General features: G+C 56.0%; 1 protein-coding gene across 1 annotated transcript in view; it reads left to right on the top strand.

Moving 5' to 3' along the window:
* The first annotated feature begins 541 nt into the window (after window positions 1-541).
* CFAP99 (cilia and flagella associated protein 99) overlaps window positions 542-13032 on the top strand; it is a 36370-nt gene continuing 23879 nt past the window's right edge. Inside the window, exons 1-3 of the mRNA XM_068543559.1 lie at window positions 542-652; window positions 10310-10454; window positions 10806-10900. Coding sequence (XP_068399660.1) covers window positions 542-652; window positions 10310-10454; window positions 10806-10900 — 351 coding nt within the window. The remainder of the gene's footprint in view (window positions 653-10309; window positions 10455-10805; window positions 10901-13032) is intronic.

The following is a 13032-nucleotide window of genomic DNA, read 5'->3' as shown; positions in this document are numbered from 1 at the left end:
TGGTTACCTCATCTTTAAATTGGGGGTATTGAACGTGGTGACCGGAGGATTCTCCTTGCCCCAAACTTTTGTGTTTAGGTCCCCCTCTCCCTCCGAGCAGGGCCTGCTGAGTCATCCACCACCAAACCCCAGGTGGGCTGAGGGCCGCTCAGGCTGACTCACAAGGTGCCTCCACTCTCTGGCCTGGCCTCTCCCAGGGGTCATCCCCACCCATGCACAGCTGGAGGGCTTGGGGGCACGTGGGGCAGCCAGGGAGCCTCCAGGGGCGGGGCAGAGAGGGCTGCTGGGGCTGTGGGCGAGTGGGAGCCTGGGGGCGGGCTCCCCAAGGCCTGCAGGGACACAGCCCAGGAAGTGGGCCTGGGGTTACCCCCGCCAGGGTCCCCACTTCCCTCCAACACTCCTCGCCCTGCGAGGTCCCAGGCTCCCTGGTGGACCTCCTGTCAGTTTGGTGAAGATCCTTTGCCACCTGCCGAGCTGACAGCCCAGGGTGCGTGGAGGGCGTGACCTGGCACGGTTTGCTTTTAGGGTCCCACCTGGGAAGATGGCCTACTATGGAAAATGCCTTGAAACTGTGATTAAGCTACTGGACCAATTTAAACCTGAGAAGGAGAGTCCCGAGCAGTTCCTGGAGGCTGCAGCCACCTCCCTGCAGGTAGGGTCCGAGTGGTGGCTCAGGGCTCACGGGGAGGCCGTAGCAGTGACACCTGTCAGGAGCTTTTTTTTTTTTTTTTAAATTTATTTATTTTACTTATTTTTGGCTGCATTGGGTCTTCGCTGCTGCGCGCGGGCTTTCTCTAGTTGCGGTGAGCGGGGGCTACTCTTCGTTGCGGTGCGTGGGCTTCTCACTGCGGTGACTTCTCTTGTTGCGGAGCACGGGCTCTAGGCGCGCGGGCTTCAGTAGTTGTGGCGCGCGGACTCCAGAGCGCAGACTCAGTAGTTGTCGTGCACGGGCTTAGTTGCTCCGTGGCATGTGGGATCTTCCCGGACCAGGGAACGAACCTGTGTCCCGTGCATTGGCAGGAGGATTCTTAACCACTGCGCCACCAGGGAAGCCCTGTCAGGAGCTTTTTAGTCTCATTGCTAACAGCCACTTTCCTTCCTTCACGAGGAGAGGCCCAAGGCGAGATTCCCAGCTAGCCAAAGGCTTACATCAGCTCTCACTCTGAATCTCGGGTGCCCTTCAGGGATGGGACCCCCTCTTTGCTTCAGGAGGCATTCCTAGCTCCCAGAATGTGCATCTGACTACTGTCGTGACAAGGGAACATGGGCGCTGTAACTCGGGGTGCGTCTGTGGGGTCGTCCCATCCTCGGCTGAAGGTGGATGGGAGTCAGCCTCGCAGGCACCTCGGCTCAGCACCCTCCACTGGGGGACATCTTCGTCCCCCAGGGCAGGGATGTGCGTGGGGCAGAGGGGCCACACCTGGAAGAGCTACTCGGCTCTTGTTCCCGTGCCCCGGGGGTCCCTGTCCTACCACAGCCCACCCCACTTCAAGCATATGCAGAGAGACCCCAGGCTGAAGTCTCTGGGCCCAGGTCTGTCCTCGCTCTAGCACCTTGGAGGCCTCCCTGTGACTTGACCCCACATCTGTCCGTCCGTCAAGGGCAGGTGCCAGGAGCAGGGGCACGCGTTGCAGGGGTGCCACCTTCAGGACTCCGGGCCGTGGACTCCGTTGGACGGGGCATCCAGAGGAGACTAAGTCCACCCAGGGAAGCGCTCGGGGATTACCACTCGGCCTGCTGCCCCCATCCCCCTCGCCGCGCCCCCTGGAAGGAGGAGCAATTGGGGTCTTACGGGGTGAATCGCCAGCTGCAGCCTTCCCTTACTCTGCTTAACAAGGCCTGTGAGCTGCTTTGCTGGCCCTGGGATGTGACTGTGGCCAGGCCCCACCCCCATACACCTGCAGGGGCGTGGCCTCTGCTGTGCCACAGACAGACCCACCTTCCCTTTCTCCGTCAGCCGCCTTGTGGGGCAGCAGCTGGAAAACCTGGTTGGGAGGATGGGGGGCAGGGCCCTGGCAGTGCACGCAGAGCCAGGGCGTCTGGAAACCAAAGCCTCTCTCACAAGAGAAAGCTGAGGACCGCTGCCCCAGTCCCTGCTCCCCTGTGTCATTCAGAAAAGAATGTCTCTGCCGGCTGGAGCCTGGCAGTCAGCAAGGACTGGGGCGTGGGCTGTACCTCCCTCCCCCAAGTCTCTGCTCCCCCTCCTCAAACTCTCCCCTGAGACCCTAAGCATTTTGGGGGAATGATGAAAACAGCCAAGGCCAGGCCCATCCACAGTCCTGCTCTTTCCCAGTCTGAGCTGGCCTTGCACAGCTCAGCGCAGCGCCATCCCGGCCGGCCTGCCCCTCCCCACTGCAGGCCCGGCCCCTTTGGCTACTCCTTCTATCTGTCCGGCCTCACTCCCCTCAGTGGGTCTTTCCCGTCACCCACAGCTGCTATACATTCCCTCATCCTAAGAAAAAGACCTCTCTACTCCAGTTCCCTGTGTCACCCACGTTTCTCACCCTCCATTTCCAGCAAGCCTCCTTGGTGTCCTGCCCTCTGTCCCCAGCCCCGGCCCCCCAGGCCCTGCAAGGTATCCCTTACCGCTCAGCAAAAGTGGTAAAGTTAATGTCCTGATTTCTCCAGAATAATTACTGAAAGTGGGTTTGTTACAACAAATAGTTTGGGATGGGAATTCTCTGGTGCTCCAGTGGTTAGGACTCTGTGCTTCCACTGCAGGGGTCACAGGTTCGATCCCTGGTCAGGGAACTAAGATCCCACAAGCCGCGCGGCACAGCCAAAAAAAAAAAAAAACAAAGTAGTTTGGGGATTTTTTTTACCACATCCAATGGATTATTAATAGTAAATGAGTCCTAGTTGTCACCGGTGAGCCATGGCATGATGACAGACGTGTGCAAGGCCGTGGGGAGGGAGGCACCACACCAGCTCGGCCCCCAACCCAGCGGTGCCATGAGTCTTCCAAGGGGGCCATCTGCGTCTTTGAGATGTGCCTATGCTGGACGGATGGAGAAGCAGCTTCTTTTACAGATGCACCTGTCTTTTACATCCTTTCAGAAAGCCATCCTAAGTCCAAGTGGAATGGTACACTGGAAACTGACCCAGTTTGGACAACGTACCTTTACTTCCAGCTGGCAGAAAATTGGTGCAGTACACCGCTCTTGTTAGGCCAGGGCTCAAGACTGCCACCTGGCAGAGAATTACACAGTACATAGACCCACTGGCAGAGAGTCCGGGGAAGGGCAGGGCTGTGGATTCAGCTGGGTCCCCCAAAAAGAAATGTTGATGTCCTCACCCCGGTTACCTGTGAATGTGACCTTATTTTGAGACACCATCTTTGCAGATATAATTAATAATCTCAAGATAGGGAAAAGTCCAAGGATTTGCAGACTGGGGACAGGGTGTGGTGACTCTCCCTCTCTAGACTGAAGCCTGGGAACCCCTCCCCTGACACAGACACACACACACACACACACAGAGCAGCGTCCCAGCCCTCGGACAGGGGTTCCCTCGGGCACGGTCCCGATGGCATTTCTGCACAGAGAACATATGTCAGTGGGAGAAGATCTGGTCTAAGATCAGAAAGGGATCCATTTACCATTGAGGGAAAGTTCTCCATCAGCAGCACCATGCACGAGGGGGGCTAAGGTGTGGGAAGCAGCCTCTCCAGATGCCAGTCTGCAGAGTGGTTGTAGAAACAGAAGTGGCCTGACGTCTGGGAACAGCACTGTGGACCTGGCTGGGGGCCTGGAGCTGGAGAAAGGACAGAGGGCAGGAGGGGGTGGCACCAGCGACAAGGCACTGCTGCCAGCCAGCGCCCGGTCCTCAGTGGGGAACAGGAGGGAGGAGGTGCTTCCCACCCTGCCTCCCTCCTGCCCCAGGCTTTGCCCATCCCCACTGGTTAATGTCTCTTTGGAACAAGTGTCATTTCATTAGTGCACCAGCTATAAGGGGGATGGAGCCTGGTGGGCGTCACTCCTCCGGGCTACCCAGCACCACGGCTCAGGCACCAGGACCACCAGCTTGGGCGTAGGAACGTCCAGAGAACTGCCCGGGCCTGCAGGGCAGGGGTGGGGTGGGATAGGCACAGCAGTCAGCTTGGGGTACCCAGAAAGCCCATGAGGTCTGAGTAGCCCTCGCAGAAGGGTCTGGCTTTGAGAGAGATTCCCTGGGGGTGGGAGGAGGGGGGAGAAGGAGATCCGGCCACTCAGCAAACAGTGGGCAGGAGGGCAGGTGAGCGCTGAGCAGGGGAACGAAATGGGCTGGCAGGAGAAGTGCCCTGCAGCTGGTCAGTCAGACAGTCTGGGGGTGAGGCAGGGGTGGGGAAAGGCCAGTTCCGCAGCCCGAGGGAAAGGGGTGGGGGGAGGTGGGCGGGGAAACCGGAATGGGCTTGTGCAAGAGGTTGGGGGAAAAGCAGGAGTGGGTGGATCCTGGAAACACCAGCCCAGGTTCCTGAGAGAAGGGCCAGGGTGGGGGGGTGGCAGTGGCCAAGTACCAGAAAGCCTTGTTTCACTTTCTAGTCCGTAGTGTCAGAGAAAACCTGGGCTCAGGAAATATTTTTTATTTTAATATATTTTTTTAAATACCTTATATGTTGACATCAAAGATCCAAAACCCAAAATGTTCAAAATGGTATCCATTGGGGGTCTCGCTCCCACACCACCCCTCCCAGGAGACCAGTGACCTGTGGTTCCTTCCAGAGACAGTCCAGGCCTGTCTTGCATAGATAATAGATCTGGAAAAATTTTGTTTAAGCTATAAATTTTACGTTTAAAAGTTATATATAATTATATATGTATTTTTAAAATCTTTTTCAAAACGGTAGTGCATTGTAACACAGTCCTGCCCTTTGCCTTTTTCACTTAACGAGATATCCCGGGGACTGTTCCACGTTCTTATCGTGAAGCCATAAGCATCCTTCTGTCTGGCTGTGCCAGAACCGTCACAGCCGTCCCCCGTGGACGGGATCATGGCTGTTTCCAGTCCTTTACTGTTGCAAATCGCCGTGGGACAGACTGGCCCACTTGTCCCGCTGCACCTGGGCAGACGCGCCCAGGGTCAAGTCCCAGAAAACACACGTGCGAGAGTATTGGCCCTCATGATTGCAAAAGATCTTTCCAGTTGACCCTCCACAGAGACCTCCGCGTTGACACTCTACCTGGCAGGTGGGGAGTGCTTGTTCCCCTATGGCTTGCTTACGTAGCGTGCTAGCAAATGTTATCTTTGCCAACCAAATAGGTGGGAAAAGGCAGTTGGTGTAGTTATAATCAGCATTTTTCCTGTTTTATATATATATATATATATGTGTGTGTGTGTGTTTGTGTGTGTGTATATATATATATATATATATAAAGACAAAACCCATACTTTCATTACAGGTTATTTATTTATTTATTTATTTAATTTATTTATTTTTGGCTGTGTTGGGTCTTCGTTGCTGTGTGCAGGCTTTCTCTAGTTGGGGCGAGCGGGGGCTACTCTTTGTTGTGGTGCGTGGGCTTCTCATTGCGGTGGCTTCTCTTGTTGCAGAGCACGGGCTCTAGGCGCGTGGACTTCAGTAGTTGTGGCTCGCGGGCTCTAGAGCGCAGGCTCAGTGGTTGTGGCGCATGGGCTTAGTTGCTCCACGGCATGTGGGATCTTCCCGGACCAGGGCTCGAACCTGTGTCCCCTGCATTGGCAGGCGGATTCTTAACCACTGAGCCACGAGGGTAGTCCCTCTCCTGTTATATTTTCATGAGTATTTCTTTCTCTGGACTATCGCTTGGACCTGTGTCTGTTTGGAAACAGTGTTTGGCTATAACAACACCAGGAAAGCAGTGGCTTAAAGAAATTAGAGGTATATTTGCTCACATAAGAAGCAGTCTGCACATAGGCAGTCCAGGATGGGTTCAGCAGCTCTGTGGTGCCATTAGGATCTCATTCTCCTTCCTGTCTGCTTATCCATCCTTAGAATGTACCCTTTGCCTTGTAGTTGCAAAATGGCTGCCCTACTCCAGCATTGCATCCATATCCCAGAGAGAAGAGGAGAAAGGCAAACAGTATAAGGCAGGCACCAGCTGAATCTCCCTAACTTTCAAGGAGCTTTCTTGGAGGCCACACCTAGCAATTTGCCATCAGATCTCATTGATTGGAGCCATGTGCCACATCAGCTAGGGGCCCGGAAAAGTTTTAGCTGGGCACATTGCCTCTTCCAACGAGACAGCTTTCTCCTGTAAGGCAGGAAGAAAGGGAGAAGGGCTTGTGTGGGCATCTGGCAGCCTCAATTTCCTCTGCCTACTTTTCTGACTTCGGTCTTTGCATCGCTGATTAGCAGGAGGCCCTGTGTATTGGTGATGTGAATTTCAAACCCTGGGTTGCAGTAAAAGCAGCGTCCCGGCCCCGGCCCCTGGTCTAGCTCTGTCCTTTCCCTGTGGCTCCAGCAGACAAGCTGGGCCTGTGAACTCTGAGGATCTCTCGTAGGAAGCACTACAGGTTGTGAAGAGCCGGCGGGCTGTGGGCCTCTGCTTCCCCTGCCCACAGCCCAGCCCCTCCCCAGGACTGCCCATGAGACCCTTATCGGAGCACTTGCTGCTCTCCCCGGAACCTGCCCCGGTCCCCAGACTCAGGAGCGCTGAACTTGACCAAGGCCCAAGAGTGTATCAGGAACTCAGATGCCCTTGGGTGGTAGCCCTCTGGCCTCAGTGACCGAGGCTGGCCCAGGATTCGGGGCCGGCTCCGTACTGGGGCCTTCTCAGTGGGGTCCAGGCCTCACCCTGCCTTCTGTGCTAGCCTGGCCAGGAGGACCTGGTCTAGGACTCAGTGCCCTCTGACCTGCGTGTCACCTCTGGGCCTCGGTCTCCTCTCTGTGACCTGCTGGCCTGACCTTCCCGGCGGAGAAGACCTGGCATGTGGGCCAGAGTGTCAGGTCCCGCCTGGCTCCCCACCTTCCCAGACCCCTGGGCCAGTGCAGCCCTGCCTGACCTCCTCACCGCGGGCAGATGGCATCCTGTAGCCGCAGGCTCAAGGCTCTGGCCGTATTAAGAATACACATTCACACCCCCAAACACAGACGTTCAAGTGAACGAGAAGTGGAGCTGCTGTTGTCTGAGCCTGGGAGGCCGGGGAGGCTGCAGGCTGGCATCCCACGGTGTCATGCAGCCTCAGCCCGGGCAGCGCTGACTCAGGGCGTCCTCCGTGCCAGCCCTGCTGACGCACTGCTTTCCGAGCTGCCTGTTCCGGGCCCCCTGGGCTTCCTTTCACCAGTGCAGTAAGTTAAAAGCGGGGACTGGGGCCCAGCTGGGGCTCAGGCCCTCTGGTGTGGACACAGCCCAGGGGTTAGAGGAGCCTGAGAGGGAAAATGAGGCAGGATCCTGGTTGCTGAGACCAGAGCTGACCCCGAGCAAGAGCCCCCCACCTCCCCCTCCTGGCTGTGCTCCGCGGGGAAGAGCATCCACTCCGTGCCCGGCCTGCACTGGGACGTCACGGGGTCCCCACGGCCTCCCACGGAGGCAGGGCGCTCCACTCCCTCCCTCTTGAGCGCCCAGATGACATTCCATCAGGGAAGGGGCAATAATCCCGGTGTGCGCTGCCAGCTGAGGGGGCCAGGCCGTGTCTGACCCTGAGGGGTGGTGAGGGATGCCTCCCGGGTCAGGTGACATCTGAGCAAAGACCTGATGGGAGTCGGGGAGCAAGTGTGCAGGGAAGAGCACTGCAGGCAGAGGGGACAGCCAGCGCGGAGGCCCTGAGGAGACATCCCGCGTGTTGGAGAAACAGAGGGCAGCCAGCGTGGCTGGAGTGGAGCCAGGATGAGGCAGAGGCAGGGGCGGGGGGGCCTCAGAGGGAGCTGGGCCTTGCCGGCCCTTTTAAGTACTCTTTTTCTGGAGGGTTCTCCGGAAGGACAGACATGATCTGATTTTCATTTTACAAAGAATTGCTTGGCGGCTGGCGGGTTGAAAATACACTGAGGAGGGGCAGCAGGAGAAGCGGGAGAGCAGCTGGGACCCCATAGCCGGAGCCGAGGGATGGGATGGTGGGGTGGGCATCAAGGGCTTGGTCTGAACGGTGGAGCAAGGCATTGTGTTTACGGAGCCGGGAAGGCGGGGGAGGGCAGGTCTGGGCAAAGCCCATGGGGTCAGACACCCAAGCAGGGAGGTGGAACAGGAGCAGACAGCACTTTCCGAAGTCCAGGGAGAGCCGGCCCGGCCCGCACTGGCGCACATTTGAAATCAGCACGTGTCAGCCTTGACAGCGGGTGAGTTCACCCAGGGGACAAGTGCAGATAATGGAGAAGAGGAAGAGGAGCCCAGGAGCGGAGGTCGGAGGTCGGAGGTCAGGTCGTAGGAGGACGTCAATACCCCGGATCAGATGGGGTCCTCGCAGGAGCCCAGAAGCCACTCGGGGCACTGGAAGGGCGGCTGAGTCAATGTCGGGGCCCGGTCCCTGCCGAGGGAGGAGGGGAACGTCACCCCTCTCGCCTCCCATCCCTCCTGCAAGTATGTCTCACCAGCAGAACCCAACTGTGCCCAGAACCACCCCCAGAAGCGGCTGGAGAAGGCGGCTCTCAGGCTTTCAGCCCCTGTGGTGCGGAGACTGGGAGGGCGTGAGAATGATGCTGTCTGCCCCCCGGCATCCAGCCACCCCGCTCACACGCGTGGGGTCTGGGGCTCCCCGAGGGCCTGGGCTCGTCCAAGGCCCCTCAGATGATCTCATTACTCTGTTGTTTTCTTAGCATGAAGACAAGGGAAGAAATCACAGAGGAAAAGGTAGATTTGACCTCAAAACAAAGTAAAATTGGGACGTCCCTGGTGGTCCAGTGGTTAAGACTCTGTGCTCCCAATACAGGGGGCACAGGTTTGACCCCTGGTTGGGGAACTAAAATCCCACATGCCACATGGCGCAGCCAAAAAAAAAGAAAACAAAGTAAAAACCTCTACGCTCTATATGCTAAAAAATGTTTTACACAAAGTTAAAAGGAAAATTACAAGCTTATGACAAATAACGATCACACTAATGACCATGTTAATTCCCTCAATATGCAAAGGGCTCCTAAAAATATTATCCAAATAAAAAAGGTTAACCAAGGATATAAATTGATAATTCACAGGAGAGAAATACAAATAAATGTCCAGTAAACGTATGAAAATTTCATTGATAATAAAAAATTCAAAATAAAGCAAGGGAATGCCAAAATTTATCTAATAGGTTGTCCAAAAAAATTTGGGGGGAGGAGGGGAATGATACTGCTAGCGAGAGTTTATTTTGATGTGTTTTACATCTGTTGGGATCCTGGTCTGCATTTTCAGTTTTACACGGTATTAAGTATTTTGTCATCTTACTATAAGTTTTCCAGAAACATCATTGTAATGGGTGCGTCCTACTCACCCACAATACGAAGAGATCGTATCTGATTCCCTGTGTTGATGTTTAGGCTGTTAATACTTTCAACCACTGCACGTACCACTGCCCTGAGCTGCTTGTACATGGATATTTTCTGCTTTTTGTCTGGTTTCCTTAGATTCCCAGAAGTGTGGTTACTGGATTAAAGTGTATGGAAAATACAAGGCTCTTAAACATGTTTCCAGATTGCTTTCGGGAAAGACTCACCAACACCATACCACCAGCCCTCCTCATTGCTGCATTGGCAACATTAGACGTTCTTTTTTTCTTATTGTCAAAAACTTAACTGGTTTTTTGAATAGGTAACACGTGACACACACAGGTCACAAACCCCACAATATTCCAAAGAGTAAGTGGAAAAAAGTCAGTCTCCACAAACACTAATTCCCTCCCCCAGAGATTTTCCTTGCTTGGTTTTTCGTTTTTTTTTTTTATTGCGGTAAAATACACATGACATAAAATTTACCATCTTAACTGTTCTCAAGTGTACAATTCAATGGCATTAAGTACATTCACGTGTGAACATCACCACCGTCCGTCTCCAGAACCTTCTCACCTTCACAAACTGAAACTCTGTCCACATTAAACAACAGCTCCCCACCCTCTCCCCCTACCCCGGCGCCCCCCCTTCTACTTTCTGTCCTGGGAATTTGAATCCTCTAGGGGCCTCATATGACCGGAGTCACACAGGACTTTTCCTTCGGGGTCATTTTCCGTGTTTATTTCCGTCTTTGCCCCACCGCACTGTCACCACCCAGGAGAGCCGGCGGGACCTATTCCTGGGGGAGGACCTGCAGGGTCCGAGGGTCAGTGTTCCTGGCGGCTGGGGCGCTGCCCACTGCTCCAGGGGGCACTGGGGACCCCCACATCGGGAGGCGGCTGCCCTCTCCCCTGGCTTGGCCGGCGGCCCCCTCCCGAGCTGTTTCTCCTCCAGACCCTGAGCCCCCAGGAGCAGGCGTTCATCATGGAAGTTCTGTCCGGGTGCCTCGAGTACCGGAAGCTGCTGACCGTCGTGGTGGACGCCTTCTACGTGCAGGACGGCCGGCTCTGCCTGTGGGCCGATTACAGCCTCTTTGAGGGTAGGTGCCCGTGGCCAGCCACGGTGGGGGGCCCATGGGTCCCTGCGGGCCAGGCCCTGGCCTCCTTGTCAGCCGCAGACCCTTGACAGCGACGGCGCCCCCCCCGCCCCCCCGTATGAGATGACGTCATTTGTACTGTTGTATCAGGTTATTTTCACGTGGGCCCAGATGGAGCGCTTGCCTCTGGTCACACGCCCTGATGGAGGCGGGTGCCTTCAGCTCAGTTCGCTGCACCTGCAGTGCACCTGTCGGGCCCTTAGCCTCCGGCTGACTCCACCAGGGTCAAACGCCGGGGGCCCAGGGCAGGGACCCCCATGTCCTCCTCCCCGCTCTTGCACCCTCTCTCCTTAGTGATCTGCTACCTGGCCACTTTCCAGCTGGAGGAGCTCGGCTTTCAGCTCTTCTGTAGCATCATGAAGTCCCAACCCGTCCACAAGGTGTGCAAGGTTAGCCCCACCTGCCCCAAGTTCTATTCTTAAACCCAGGGTCAAAGGTCTGCCCCATCTGGCGCTGACCTCTTACCTTTCTGGCTCACTTCAACGAAAGAAACTGCTGGGTTTGTTCTGTGTTTAAAACGAACCCACACCCTCTCTTTGCTGCGAACGTGCTCTTTTTGTGCCCGGGGAATTTGGTTTCCGTTCCTCATGGTCCGGTGGGTGGTAGCTGCTGGATGCTAGCTGCTAGTCACGACAGGGAGTCCTTGCCTGTTCAGTCCGGGCCTCTGGAACCTTCTCGGGCTCCTCTGACTCGTGACCAAGCTCCAGGCCCAGGGCAGCCTCTCCTTCCTCCAAGAGGGGCTGTGCAGCTTTGCAGGGCCGAGGGAGCATTTCTGAGCGGGTCTGAGGACTGGTACCCTTCGAGAGGGAGCCTGCAGGAGCCCACCCCCTTGCCCTGCCCAGGACCACTCCTGTGGCTGCCTGTTTCCTTGTGTAGAAAGCCTAGGACTCCCGGGCCTTGGGGCCAGCAGGACCATGAATGAGCCTGAGGGTCCTGCCCTCTGCCGGCTACGCCCACAAAGCATTTGCTGTGGGCCCGGCTTCCTCCGCAAGCAGCTCTTGCTTCACCCTCACAATTACCGGATAAGGTCACTCCTACGGGCATTCATCCCACAGTTGAAGAAACTGAGGCACAGAGAGGTTCGGTAACTTGCCCAACGTCACACAGCACATGAGCGGCAGAGCCAGTTCTTGGACCAGGCTGTCAACCGTTGGCTCGCTCCTCCTTACTTGGCTTGGCAGGGGGTGGGGGGTGTGGGGGGGGGGCGACACACAGTCACCAGACCAGGACAGGGACTCCCTGGAGAAGAGCGGGGAGAGCTCAGGCCCCAGGAGTGCTTTGGGGCCTCTCTGGAAGGAGGCTGCAAGCTCTGCAGGGGCAGCTCAGGCAGGGTGGGGTAGAAGCCTTCCCACTGCCCCCGCCTGGGGAAGGGGAAACCTGGAGCAGTGACACTTGCCAGGACCACAGGCCCCAGAGATCTGCACCCTCCCCCAGCAGGTAACCTGAGGCAGCATGTTTTTTTGTTTGTTTGTTTGTTTGTTTTTTTAAACCAGATTTTATATTTTATTCAAATCACATTTATTTTAAATTTATTTATTTATTTATTTATGGCTGTGTTGGGTCTTCGTTTCTGTGCGAGGGCTTTCTCCAGTTGCGGCAAGCGGGGGCCACTCCTCACCGCGGTGCGCGGGCCTCTCACTATCGCGGCCTCTCTTGTTGCGGAGCACAGGCTCCAGACGCGCAGGCTCAGCAACTGTGGCTCATGGGCCTAGCTGCTCCGCGGCATGTGGGATCCTCCCAGACCAGGGCTGGAACCCGTGTCCCCTTCATTGGCAGGCAGATTCCCAACCACTGCGCCACCAGGGAAGCCCAGCATGTTATTTTTAATGACTGTTTTCCTATTTACGTATAAACATAAGCAATTCACAGTGGGTAAATATTTGCATAGTTATCTTAAGCAAGGGCTTCATTTTTTTTTTTTATAAATTTATTTATTTATTTTTGGCTGCCTTGGGTCTTCTTTGCTGCACGCGGGCTTTCTCTGGTTGCGGCGAGCAGGGGCTACTCTTCGTTGCGGTGCGCGGGCTTCTCATTGCGGTGGCTTCTCTTGTTGCGGAGCACGGGCTCTAGGCGTGCGGGCTTCAGTAGTTGTGGCACTTGGGCTCAGTAGTTGTGGCACGTGGGCTCTAGAGCGCAGGCTCAGTAGTTGTGGCGCACAGGCTTAGCTGCTCCGCAGCATGTGGGATCTTCCCGGACCAGGGCTCGAACCCGTGTTCCCTGCATTGGCAGGCGGATTCTTAACCACTGCACCACCAGGGAAGTCCCAAGGGCTTTATTTTTATGACAGCATTTTCTGAGAGATCTTTGGAGACTGCCCAGGGCCAGCTTCCCGGCTAGAGCGCCTGCACTTGGTTCATGCTGTGCTGTCAGAGTCTTGAAATTCTTAGCAATTGTTGAGCAAGGGGCCCACGTGTCAATTTGCAGTGGTGGACCAGCCCCACCCCGCCTTGGCCTGCAGGGCCTGCAGAGCCCATGGAGAGCGGCTCTCAGCCAGCGCAGTGCCTCCAGTGCAGGTTCCTGG

The sequence above is a fragment of the Eschrichtius robustus genome, chromosome 4 (genome assembly GCF_028021215.1).
Source record: "Eschrichtius robustus isolate mEscRob2 chromosome 4, mEscRob2.pri, whole genome shotgun sequence".
Taxonomy (NCBI): domain Eukaryota; kingdom Metazoa; phylum Chordata; class Mammalia; order Artiodactyla; family Eschrichtiidae; genus Eschrichtius; species Eschrichtius robustus.
Note: the sequence above shows the minus strand (reverse complement) of the source record. Positions and strands in the feature narration are given on the sequence as shown.